Below are 13,710 nucleotides of genomic sequence, written 5' to 3' on the forward strand. Positions count from 1 at the left end.
AACTTGTCTTTAGTAATAGCCAAATGAGAAGTTAATAAATTGACATGAATTTCTACATCTTTTTCTAAATCATTGAAATTGAATTCACAATTAGACTCATCTTGTACCGGAGCTCGAGATAAGGTATCAGAGATATACATTTCTGACCCTTTAGTATAAGAAACTACTAAATGATATGCTTGTAAGGCAATCATCATGCGTTGTAGTCTAGCAGGAACCTCGGCTAATGGTTTTTTGAATAAGGTCACCAGCGGTTGGTGATCAGTCTCTACATGAACAATGTTACCATACAAATACTGATGGAATTTCTTAGCACCAAATAAGATAGCAAAAAGTTCTTTTTCTATTTGTGCATAGTTTTCTTGAGACTTGGTAAGGGACTTAGACGCATAAGCTATTGGATTTCTCCCATGAAAAATCACAGCACCGACGGCAGACTTTGAAGCATCAACTGACATTCTTATGGGCTTCTTTAAATCAAAATGAGTAAGGACTGGTGCTTTACAAATTAATGACTTTAGCTTACCAAATTGTTTTTCATGAGATTGTGACCATTGCCAAATATTTTCTTTCTTTACCAAATCTCTAAGAATACTAGTTTCCTCAGCTAAATTTGGAATGTATTGACCTAAGTAATTTACCATTCCTAGGAATCGTTGCAGTTCCTTGACATTTGTTGGACTAGGCATTTCGGTAATGGCTTTTATTTTTGACTTATCAGGAGAAATGCCATGTTTGTTAAACATATGACCCACATAATACACTTCAGACATATTAAATTGACATTTTGACCTATTGAACTTGATGTTCACTTCCTGTGCTCTTTTTAAAAGATTGGCTAATCGTTCGTCATGTTCAGCTTGCGTTTTACCAAAAACTAATAAATCATCTATGAATATCTGAACACCAGGTAAGTCACCAAATAATTGGACCATAGTTCTATGAAAGATTTCAGAACTTGAATTAATTCCGAAAGGTAAACGAAGGAATTTGTACCTGCCAAATGGGGTATTGAATGTACATAAATCGCTACTTTCCTCGTCTAAAGGTATCGTCCAGAATCCTGAGCTAGCATCTAACTTGCTGAAAACTGTCGCTCCAGCTATATTTGATCGCAAAACGTTAAAAGTAGGAAACGTATAGTGAGGTCTTTTTATAGCCTCATTCAAGCTACGTGGATCTAAACAGACACGAAGGGTACCATTTGCTTTTTCGACTACGACAATAGAGTTGACCCAATCAGTGGGCTTTTCGATTTTTTCAATGACATTTAATTTTTCCATTTTATTTAATTCATCTTTTAGACGCGTTTGCAAAGCAAAAGGTATTCTTCTAGTGGCACTAATCTTAGGTTTGACACTAGGATCCACATCCAAATGAGCTTTTACGGGTAGACAACCTAGACCTTCAAATAAATTTGGATATTTATCAACGACATTGGGTACTGACCTTGATTTTGAAGATTTTAGACATGACTTTTTAGGATTTTGACCGACCTTTTGTTCTTCAATGTTTAATACCCTTTTGACTATCCCAAATTCATCAATGGTTTGTTGTCCAATAATGGTTCGACTTACAATATCTGCTACCACAAAATAGACCGTTGCTGTTTCATTGTTGGAAAATGTGCATTTTAAGTAGCATCCTCCAACAATGGGTATTTTGTTACCTGTGTAAGAATAAAGTTTATGATTAGCACTAATAATAGGTACATTTTTATCCAAGTCTTCTAGTACAAATCTGGAAATAACATTGATTTCAGCACCTGTGTCAATCTTACATGGCACAGTTTTGTTGTTTACTTTTAAGTTCATTGTCCATTTACTTTTATAGGAAGGGTTATCAATGCTTGCTATGATATAAATATCATTATCCCTGCGGATGCTTACCATGTTGACATTCTTGTTGAAGAAACAGCATTTTTGATAGTGGTTACTTCGCTTGCAAATTCTGCAAGTGACTCCTTTGGCTGGACACCTAAAACGATGTATTTGCCCACAGCGTGTGCATGTGCTCGTACGCGAGTTGCTGGGACTTCTGTTTTCACGACGGTAGTTGTTGCTGGGACTTCTGTTATCACGACGGTAGTTGTTGCCGTTTGACGTTGACGTTCTTCGAGACTGTGACATGCTTCTTCCAGTTGAGCTATTACGACGATGCTGCTGACGGTATGATTTTGAAACTGCATCAACTGTTTGATTTTCATTACTGTTTATCTTAGATGATCGTTCCTGTGATAATTTCATACTCTTTGCAATTTTGAGGCATTTTTCGATTGTTAAGTTGTCTTCTTGTAGCAGTCTTTGTTTTACTTTTTTATCCGATATCCCAATTACAAATTTGTCTTTTATGAGACTATCTTTTAATCTGTCAAATTCACAATAGTTACTCAAGTTGGTTATTACCGTGACATACTCTTCGAAATCCTCGTCGGAATTTTGCTGTCGTGAGAAGAAGTTATACCTTTCCACGGTTAGGTTTTTAAGAGGATTGAATTTGCCGTCGAATTTTTCTATCACTTCTTTTAGAGTGGCTGTTTTTCTATCTATGGAGAAAGAATTAAATATAGTGAGTCCTTCATCTCCAAGTAGGTTGAGTAATATGGCTACTTTTCTATTTTCTGGGAAGTCGTCGAGCTTGTTTGCTTCCGTGTAAATTTCAAATTTTTGTTTCCATATTCTCCATCTTTCCGGGACTTGACTGTCGATTTTCAAAGGTTTTATTGATCCAATTATTGAAATATCTTTGGCATGGCGTTCATCTTCTTCATTATCCGACTTCTCATCTTCTGACACCATGTTTTATTTGTAAAGGAAAGACTTGAATATTAATTGGAGTTCTTTATTTTTTAGGAAGCCATCTTCGACAACATTCTATTCCAAATTCTAAAACATATTCTAAACATAGACAATATATAAAAACTATAACACCATAGACAATATGGCCAGTATGAATCAATAATATGAGTCTAATTGTGAATTCAATTTCAATGATTTAGAAAAAGATGTAGAAATTCATGTCAATTTATTAACTTCTCATTTGGCTATTACTAAAGACAAGTTGAATAAAATCCTTGAACACACTAATAAAGATGAATCTTTACAAAAACTGAAACTTTATTTCAAAAATGGATGGCCTAATTCTAAAAAGGAAATTGATCCTATTGTCTCCCCATATTGGAACATCAGAGATGAGATTCATGTCATTAATAACTTAGTTTTTAAAGGTCAAAGTGTTGTCATTCCCATGTCTTTGAGATCTGAAATGCTCTCTATTTTACATGAAGGTCATTTAGGTATTGAGAAAACCAAAGGTCAGGCTAGAGGTACAGTCTACTGGCCTAACATCAATAGTGATATAGAGTCCAAGATAAAACAATGTGAACATTGCCTTATGTTCATGAATAATAAGCCTAAAGATCCAATGATGTCGCATGAGCAACCTATATATCCTTGGGAAAAGGTAGCTGCAGATTTCTTTGACTATAAGTCCAAAAAGTACTTACTTGTTGTGGATTTTTACTCCAATTACATTGAAGTCGCTCATTTACAGAAAGGCAGTGATAGTAACATTGTTATTACTAACTTAAAGTCTATCTTTGCTCGCCATGGTGTTCCATTACAACTTCTTACCGATAATGGTCCACCATTCAACTCTCAAGCTTTCAAAGCTTTTTCAATCAATTGGGAATTTGAACATATTACCTCAAGTCCATACTTGCCAAGATCTAATGGTCTCGCTGAAGTTAGTGTTAGGATTGTCAAAAATATATTCAGAAAATGTGATGAATCAGGAACAGATCCCTATATTGGTTTACTACAGTATAGGAATTCCCCGAGAGGAAATCTTAGTTCTCCTGCTCAATTACTAATGTCGCGGCAATTAAGAACAAAGCTACCGGCTAAAGCCACCATTTTAAAGCCTAAAATAGTAAACTTTAAAGAACATTTGGAACATAAGAAGGTAAATTTAGATAAAACGAGATCTTACTACAATCAACATGCTAGGATGTCTGTTGCTTTGAATGATAATGATTTTGTCTATTTCAAGAAAAAACCTTCTGATAATAAATGGCATAAAGGTAGAATAGTATCTAAGGCTGATCATCCTCGTTCATATGTCATAAAAGATAGTGATAATGTTTTATATAGACGCAATCAGCAACATATTTATTGTCCACAGAACAGTCAAAGTGTAACTCGCACTAATACTAGAGATTTTGAAAATAATGATGATAACTATGATTCTTATCCTTTTGATTCTGACAGTGAGTGTATAAGTTACAATAATACTAAAGATCTTGAAAATAATAACCATGATTCTTATGCTTTTAATTCTGATCAAAATCAACATTCGTTTTTATGTTCAACACCAAACGCCAATAGTTCCAAAAATCAACATTCATTTCAATCTTCACCACCTAATTGTGCACCTAACAGTCCCAATATTCCTAATTGTGCCAATAGTCCCAATATTCCTAATATTCCTATAACTGACACTGTTATACGTAGAGTGCCTACTGGTAACTATACTACTAGAACAGGAAGGCAAGTAATTAAACCAAAACGATTAGATTTATAACTTTAATAGGAATTACAACCATACAAGGTTACTCTATAATCCGTACATCTTATAACATTGCTTTGTCGTCCAATATCAATGGTACAATTTACACTTATCACTTTTTCACTGATGTCATATTTAACTTAACTTGTGTTAACATTTATTCACAGATGTATTTAATTATAAAGATTGTTTCGATTAAAAACAACTTGTAAATTTATGTTACAGTATGACCAGTCATGTCAGATGTCACCTGTCACGTCAACGAGATGTTATATTTTTTATTAAAAAAGGGGCATGATTCATACTGGCCATATTGTCTATGGTGTTATAGTTTTTATATATTGTCTATGTTTAGAATATGTTTTAGAATTTGGAATAGAATGTTATCGAAGATGGCTTCCTAAAAATAAAGAACTCCAATTAATATTCAAGTCTTTCCTTTACAAATAAAACACTAACCACCGTTTTTCTGTGCCTATCAAAAAAAACTAATTACTTATTGCAGCTTGGTTAGGCGGGTTCAAATTCCGGTAATCCATAGCCATGGTCACAAAATACGAAATCACAACAGCACAGGAGGAGTATAAAGTCGCCCACGAATAAATCGTGACTAAATAATATTTATTTCCCATGTTACTCCAAAATACATCTCTAATAGGGGGGATGGGATGAATCACTTCTTGAACTCTTGTGACAAATACGTCAAATACCACATGAAAAATAATACCGCCGCCGCCGCTCGGATGCATTCCTTGTTTATTGTCCAAGTGTGTCCGATAAGCTTACACCTGGTCGGTCATTTATCTTTGTTTTGGTAAACGCCATTATATTAGTAACAATAGAGAACTTAAAATGTATTATAGTACTTACTTTCTAATCTGCCGTAGAAACCACGACGTTTTAAAGAACTTGTAAATATTTGTCACAAATTATTTGTAATACAATACATATTAATAGTTAGTGATGACTGTTTCAACCGCCTTGTTTTATATTGAAACGAAAAAAAAATTAACCTTAACATAATTGTTAGTAGGTAATTGCCTAAGATACAATACAACGATCACCAAATATTATGACATAAAAGTACAGTGGGAGAAAATCCTAGTTGCCTTACCCCTTATACAAAACAAAATATTATTATACTACGGTTTGGTTCCTACAAAATGTGGCTTACCATCATCCAAGCAGTAATCGGTTGTAAAATGGTACAATATCAAATAGCTTCAACATGAAATAAGCTTTAAAACAAGCCAATAAAGTTTATTTTAGCCTGCTACGGAAACATTAGTAGTTTTTACAAGTAGCGCCAGGCCACGGTGACCCATACCTTGAGCCATGTCAATAACTTCAGAAATATATATATTTTTTGTATTTTTTAAATATGGATTTTTCTGTTTGCTTGCATCGCATATGTATCTAGAATTTCAGTATATTTACTATATTGCACTGATGGTAAACCAAACTTGAATATTCTAGACCCTGTTTTCATTAAAAAATACGTGTTTATAATTTTTTAACCTAATATACCTTGTAGAAATGGTTGTTAGCTTATATGATACTTACGTTATTACATCAAATTACGTTTCGTTTAAGTTTAAATCAGAATTTATTCAAGACTCACATGTGAGTCACTGGCCCTGCGGAACTGTTTGAGCATGACCCATACGCTGAGTCGCTGGCCCTGAATGGGTTAAAAAAGCGAATGAGGCCTAACTAATGGCAAAGCTAATGGCTAGAAACCTACACAAAGGCACTAATGCGCTTATATTATATCAGGAGATTGTGTAATAATCTGAAACCGAATAGTCGTAGTAACATTAACATTTCTTCTAATATAAACGAATCGATTGTACACAATCGATTTTGTGTCTGAATAAGTTTTGATCCCAAGCCTCCATGAACTCAGAAAAATAAAACACTAGAGATGTCCTAAAAAAATTGTTATCGATTTTTGTATGGTAATTATAAAAAGACGATATATCTTTGACATGAATTATTGCATTTGATAATAAACTTCTACTGAAAATGTAAGACATATTTTACACAAATTTATTACCGTTAATTATTAATCTTTTACCGTTTCAATCATCGACCAAGGTCTGTGGTAGAGTGAATGGTTTCAAAGAAACATTCGTTCAGTATGAATCACTCACTCATTCAAGTCAACTGTCACTAATGTCAGTCAGTCATTATTTTCAATTATTTTTTCGAATTGGACGAAAGGAGTTGAATTCGTCTTTTCATGATTTAAATTACAATAACCATGGCTAATACAGGCTTATTGCCATTTGTACGTGGTGTAGACTTCACATGTAATGATTTCAGCGTAAGTATTTCTTAAACGTTTCAAATACCGCCGTCCACAAAAAAGATGATATCATATCTCTAACCTATGTCCTACTATTTTTGTTATTGTCCTAATTTCCTTCTTTATTTCAGGATGAAAAATTCCCAGATGCTATTCGATATATGACAGGGCTTCAGTGGTTGAGGCTAGATAAAACAAATTTGACTGAAGTGCCGGAGGAATTAGGAAAACTTATGAAATTGGTAATTAATCATTGAATGAAGTGATAAATATAGTCCAGCTTTATATCCAATTTTATCAACTTATTAAATTGAAATCTTGTTGATAAATATAATTTAAATCTTTTGAATTTATAGGAGAATCTCTCATTGAAGAATAATAATCTGGAAAAGTTATTTGGTGAGCTGACTGAGTTGAAATGTTTGAGATCTCTCAATGTGAGGAGAAACCGAGTGAAAAGTTCTGGAATTCCTGCGGAACTGTTCCGATTGGAGGAGTTGACTACACTGGACTTGTCCCACAACAGACTGAAGGCTGTACCTGAAGGCCTGGACAAAGCCAAATCATTACTTGTACTGAATCTCAGCCATAATAAGTGAGTCACTATTGTTTTGATATTTAATCTTTTTTTACTTTTATTGTTTTTTTTTATTTACTGTACAACTGGGAATGTAACTTAAAAAGAACAATAGGCCTTGTTTATTATGTTCAGGGGCCTGTAAACTTAAGCAACCAACTGTCTTACAATAATTTTCTACTTCTCTACTAACACTGTCTTATTAGGGGGTTGTATCAAGATTGCGTAAAGTTGCAAATAAAAAGACATGTGTCAATACACTGGCTCTACCAAGAACTTCGCTAAGGGCTGGGGCAGCTGCAGAGGCAGCTGAAAGCAAAAAGTTTTCTAAATATCAAGGACTCGACCCTCAATACTATTTTGTGGCATTCAGTGTCGAGACACTGAGGCCGTGGGGTCCAAGCACACATGTTCTATTAAAGAACTGTGCAAAAAGCTCGTTGATACTACTGGTGACCAGAGAGCTGGCAGCTTTCTCTCGCTGCGCATTAGTATTGCCATTCAGCAAGGGAATGCTGCCAGCATCTTTGGCACAATGCCACGGGGGCCTTATTTAGATGTATTTTAATTTAGATTAGTTTAGTTTTTAATTTTATTATAAAGTAATTTTATATATAGCTTCTGTGCGTGTATTTCAACTGTATAAAAATAATTAAATCATTCACCCAGCATTTTATAACACATATTTTCTACCTAGTAAGTCTGTCAGGATATAATTTTTATTTCAGGATTGAAAGCATACCGCCTACACTTTTTGTCCAACTGACAGATCTTCTATTTCTTGACTTATCTGACAACTTACTGGAGACCCTGCCACCACAGACGAGGAGGCTGGCGAATCTGCAGACTCTGATACTTAACGACAACCCATTGGGGCTCTTCCAACTACGGTAATTAGTCTATTTGATCACTAAGCATATATCTCAAAATTTTCATTTTTAATACTGTAACTTCTAGATGCATTTGCCAGATATGGACATTACCTTTAGACATTACTATTTATTGACTTAAAATTTCCCTCATTTCATTCCTAAAGTTTTGTTATCCTCCTAGAGTATTCTAGTTGAATTACCTGAATTAGATTTTTGTTTTAATTTAATTGTTGTGCAACTACTATCAACAAAAAAAATCTCCGTTTTTATATCTAAATCGTTTTATTTTTCTACAGGCAACTCCCTTCCCTCCAAAGCTTGGAGACCCTACACATGCGGAACACGCAGCGTACACTAGCCAATCTCCCAACCTCACTGGACACACTATCAAACCTCTCTGACGTGGATCTCTCTAAAAACGCCCTTACAAAAGTACCCGATGCGCTGTACTCGTTGCTTGGGCTGAAAAGGCTTAATCTTAGCGACAATGAAATCACAGAGGTGTCACAAGGTAAGAAAATATAAATTTTATAAACCAGCCCTGGGAATACTTTTCTTACCACACCACCTATTAAATGTCTGAAAAAAAAATTGAGAAAAGGTACTGTTCTCAAACATTTTACATCTAGCCCTTTCAGGCCTTACCAGGTGAAGTGACTAAAATGTTGGTGTATTTTTGTGGATCCAAACAGTTGAAAAGGTCCGTCGAGAGTGAACTAAATACGAGTGGTATAGGCAAGCATATATGTATTTGATATTTCAAACTCTCGATAATTCGTAATATTTTTAAAGGCCCTTGAGTTTCGAATTAACGAGAGTCGACTGTAGTACTGATTTTTGATTATACAATTATACAAATACCCAGTTATAAAAATATATAAACATGCATAAAAAGTAGCGAGTGCACTTGAAAATAAATGATGATTCAACCAGCTCATTAGAATCATAAGCGGCATAACAGATGGTGCGGATGATAACATATTCTTCACACTTATGTAAGCAATTTCTCTCCAAGCCACTATTTATATGGCGCGTGTCGCATGCTATTCCCTGACTATTAGAGACGAGTACAGAATAAAGATTGTCAATATTTGTAACAAAGGTTGGTCATGAAGAGTGGTTGAAGATTACAGCAAATAAGGTCAAGTGAAAGAATAAGATGTGCAGTGTGAAACTATTGAATAAAAACCGCCCAAATGCGAGTCGAACTCGCGCACGAAGGGTTTCGTACCATTACGCAAAAAACGGCATAAAACCACCTTTGTTGTATGGAAGTCTCCACTTAAATATTTATTTTATTTTGTTTTTAGTATTTGTTGTTATAGCGGCAACAGAAATACATCATCTGTGAAAATTTCAACTGCCTAGCTATCACGGTTCATGAAATACACCCTGGTGACAGGCAGACAGACAGACGGACAGTGGAGTCTCAGTAATAGGGTCCCGTGTTTACCCTTTGGGTATGGAACCCTAAAAAGATGTAATGTTGGCTTTTAGAGGGATCTCAGACATAGTTATAAAAGCGCAAGCCTCGTAGTACCTTCGTCTACACTGCGTAAACCTTATTGCAAAGATATAAGGTCTATTGAGCGTACGGTTGAACTCACAAACATCTTTACAAGCCAACGTTCCAATAATATATTTACACAACATTACTGTCAGTGGCTTAGAGGCGTGTAAATATATTTACAGTACATGTTGTGCTACGGATTAAAGACAATACGCGCCCATGTCAAACATTTAAAGGGCCATAAGTACTGTAAAACGTTGTACAATACACGTGCGAAAAGGTAATTCGCAACTCGTGTCGATTTAAACTCCCTTCGGTCGTGTTTCAATTTATCGCAACGCGTTGCGAATTTCCTACTTTTCACACTTTTATCGTAATGTACTATTTTGGAACATTGGCTTGTGAACTGTACAGGAAAACCGCGACAGGAACTGGAGTATGAATGATAACATTACAATAACACTATAAATAAACTTGACCTTCGCTTCTTTAAAGCCTACTTTAATAGGTACCTTGATACGTATTCAATTTTATAACATTGTTTAGTTATTATTTTATAATAAAGTGACAAAGTATATTGAATGATAAAAAAACTACCTACACAAGACAGTTCCTATAAATTACGATTTATCTAATTAGGTTCAGCCGTTTAAGCCTGAAGAGGTAACAGACAGACAGACTGAAAGTTACTTGCGCATACATAATATTAGTAAGGATATCGTCGACTAGTACCCGCAAACCAAGCCTTACTGAACTTCCTGTGGGATTAAGTTGCTTTATAAAAGCTTGTCCCATAATTTTCAATGGTAGTAGAATTTATTTATTGCCTGCCGCCATTTTTAAATTCACATCAACAATTTCCTTCCAGCCATCGACAACTGGCAGAAGCTAGAAAGCCTGAACCTATCCCGCAACAAACTGACAAGCCTCCCGGCCACTCTGTGCAAACTCCTCAATCTAAAGCGATTGCATGTGGATGACAACCAGCTGGACTTCGAGGGCATACCATCGGGAATAGGCAAGCTGTGTAGTATGGAGGTGTTCTCCGCCGCTAACAACTTGTTGGAGATGATCCCTGAAGGATTATGCAGGTTTGTTGTAACCATACTGTAAACTGTTCTTCTGAAGTGACTGTAGATGACAACCAACTGGACTTTGAGGGCATACCATCGGGAATTGGCAAGCTGTGTAGTATGGAGGTCTTCTCCGCCGCTAACAACTTGTTGGAGATGATCCCTGAAGGATTATGCAGGTATGTTGTAACCTTAGACTGTAAACGGCTCTGAACTGACTGTATGTGGCAACCAACTGGACTTCGAGTGCATATCTTCGGGAATAGGCAAGCTGTGTAGAGTCTGTTCGAAAAGAGAAGAGTCGTGGAACTCGTGGAATGTATTAGGCCCCATACATTCCACGACTCTTCTCTTTCCACACAGACTCTAGTATAGGTCTTCTCCGCCGCTAACAACCTGTTGGAGATGATCCCTGAAGGATTATTCAGGTATATTATAGTATAGCATTGTTTATTTTATTGTATTGATCAACTATTTCTTGTTGTTATTATGAGTATATCTCATCAGCCAGAGGACAATGGAGCACAGTTTGTTAGAAGAACTGTTGGAAAGGCCTTTTAACAACCACAAATACGCATGTTCGGTTAATTTAAATACGAAAAAACTAGAGTTAAGTCAGTTAAAAGTGACCCAGGAGACGGTAACCACGGCAACGAGTGACAAGACAAAATTGATTCACTCTATTGGTTAAATTTATCAAATCAGACCAAACCCATGCCCCAATGTCATCCGTGTCTTAGGGTGGTATTCCGCCTGTCCAATTTGCTCGTCCAATGTAATTGCTTACTTGCCACTCGGTAGATATATTTTTTTTAATGATCAGACTAATCCAATCATCATGAGTTTCCCGAAACTTATATACTAAACATCATTTTGTAAAAAAAAACATCGTAAGGAAGGCATCCTTTAGCACGTAATACATGCGTGCAGTTTCCGAACCGCATCCCACAAACTATGATGAAAATAATGTAAATAATCATTTGATGAAATTCTACACTACATATTTATGCAAACATAATTGTAACACGAAGCAATAAAATTCAAGAAAGTACGTTCTCCGATTCCCAAGAAAGCATTTTTTAAATTCATAATATCCAATGAATTCTCTCCACTGAACGTCTGTTAGTGCTCTATATTGAGTTCGATGCGTTCCCGCTAACTCATTTATAATGCTAAGTTATAAAACACTTTTCGTTTCAACGGTTTTCTAATGGATGTGACTGAAGAAACGTTTAGAGTTCCACATTACGAGTATATCGAAAAATTGTAAGATTTTAAGTAAGGGCTCAAAAAAATTGCTACCTATCAGTAATGTTTAAGTGACCATCTGTGGTGATTAACTTCGGAGCATTACTGAGCTACCCAGTTACTTTAAATGTTCATTTTTTTTTATAAATATCAGCCGCCTATATAGTACCTATACGACATACGTATGTTTTAAACATTGACCTACGTGCGCAGTGTGCGCCGCTGTGGGATACATCGAATATTGTTGAACAGTCACCGAATATTACCAGTATCGAGTATATACGAGTATAATTTTGCATGGCAGTACGAGATCTGACCCCTTAAAACATATTCTGTACCTCCAGCTCTGCCCCTCGTGATAATCTGATAATGTACATTTTGTTTTCTTATTGAGTAGAATGCGCAAAAAGCATTAATATCGCTTGGAGAGATCTATTAAACATAAATAATACGAGTAAAAATTCGATTTATATTTTCACAATAGACAAGACAGATGAATAATCGCGTAATAAAGTAATAACAGCGACAGTATGTTGCATAAAAACAGTGGGAAAACCACACACACTTATAAAAAGTTACGCTTGCCGGTTGGTACGCCCAATGATGCGTAAAGAAGATATTATGATTTCACAAATGAATGGTCACTCAATAATATTGGTCATTGCGTTCGTAACATGTAATGTTTTACTCTCATATAGAAGTACACTTGGTGTAGCAGAGTACTTAAATACTCGTATTTTGAAATGATAGTCAAAATAATAACTTTTTAAAAACTAGCATCCTACGATTTAACAGTTATGAAAAACACAATACCGGCTGTAAATCGGACTATCTCTATTGATCGTAAACTAATGAATTCTTAATAAAAAACATAATCGTGGTTGGTCGACCAACCACTGGATTGGAAGATTGAAATGGCCATGTAAATAGTGTCAAACGCGTAATACCGACTGAATTTTGATTAATTGCGCTGAATTTATTTAAGGGTATAACTCGTATTTGAAGTTTTTATCTTCTTCTTCTTCCTCGATTCGTTGCGATCACATGAGGTCGTTATTTTGTGCACCAAGGCTCTCCATTCTGCACGATTTTCCGCCTTTCTAATAATAGGCGCCTGTGTAGATCCCTGCCAGGCCTTCTTTACAGTGTCCACCCAGCTTGGCTGGCTTGACTGTGGCTTCGTGCAAGTTTTTATATTTCGCTGTATTTAAACCCGTTATTCACTTTTACTTTTAATACTTCATCGAATGCTTACTTAAATATTATTTATTTCCCACAGATGCGGCTCCCTCAAGAAACTAAACCTCAGCTGCAACAAGCTCATCACGCTCCCCGACGCCATCCACCTCCTCAGCGACCTCGAAAGCCTCCAGCTCCACGGGAACCCAGACCTGGTCATGCCGCCCAAGCCTGTCGAGCGAGTCCGCGGGTCCGGGCTAGCTTATTACAACATCGACTTTTCACTGCAAGCGCAGTTGCAGTTGGCCGGGGCGGCTACGTCAGAGCCTGTCACACCTAGCAGTGAGTTTTGTTTATAGTCTTCATACTTGAGATAC

At 35.9% G+C, this 13,710-nt stretch overlaps 1 protein-coding gene across 1 annotated transcript in view; it reads left to right on the forward strand.

Moving 5' to 3' along the window:
• The first annotated feature begins 6,751 nt into the window (after positions 1 to 6,751).
• The window catches only part of LOC134796244 (protein flightless-1), a 38,237-nt gene continuing 31,278 nt past the window's right edge, over positions 6,752 to 13,710 (forward strand). The window contains exons 1-7 of the mRNA XM_063768290.1: positions 6,752 to 6,892; positions 7,006 to 7,116; positions 7,231 to 7,469; positions 8,180 to 8,341; positions 8,620 to 8,834; positions 10,702 to 10,924; positions 13,434 to 13,675. Coding sequence (XP_063624360.1) covers positions 6,830 to 6,892; positions 7,006 to 7,116; positions 7,231 to 7,469; positions 8,180 to 8,341; positions 8,620 to 8,834; positions 10,702 to 10,924; positions 13,434 to 13,675 — 1,255 coding nt within the window. The 5' untranslated portion in view covers positions 6,752 to 6,829. The remainder of the gene's footprint in view (positions 6,893 to 7,005; positions 7,117 to 7,230; positions 7,470 to 8,179; positions 8,342 to 8,619; positions 8,835 to 10,701; positions 10,925 to 13,433; positions 13,676 to 13,710) is intronic.

Source organism: Cydia splendana, chromosome 13 (assembly GCF_910591565.1).
Source record: "Cydia splendana chromosome 13, ilCydSple1.2, whole genome shotgun sequence".
Classification (NCBI taxonomy): domain Eukaryota; kingdom Metazoa; phylum Arthropoda; class Insecta; order Lepidoptera; family Tortricidae; genus Cydia; species Cydia splendana.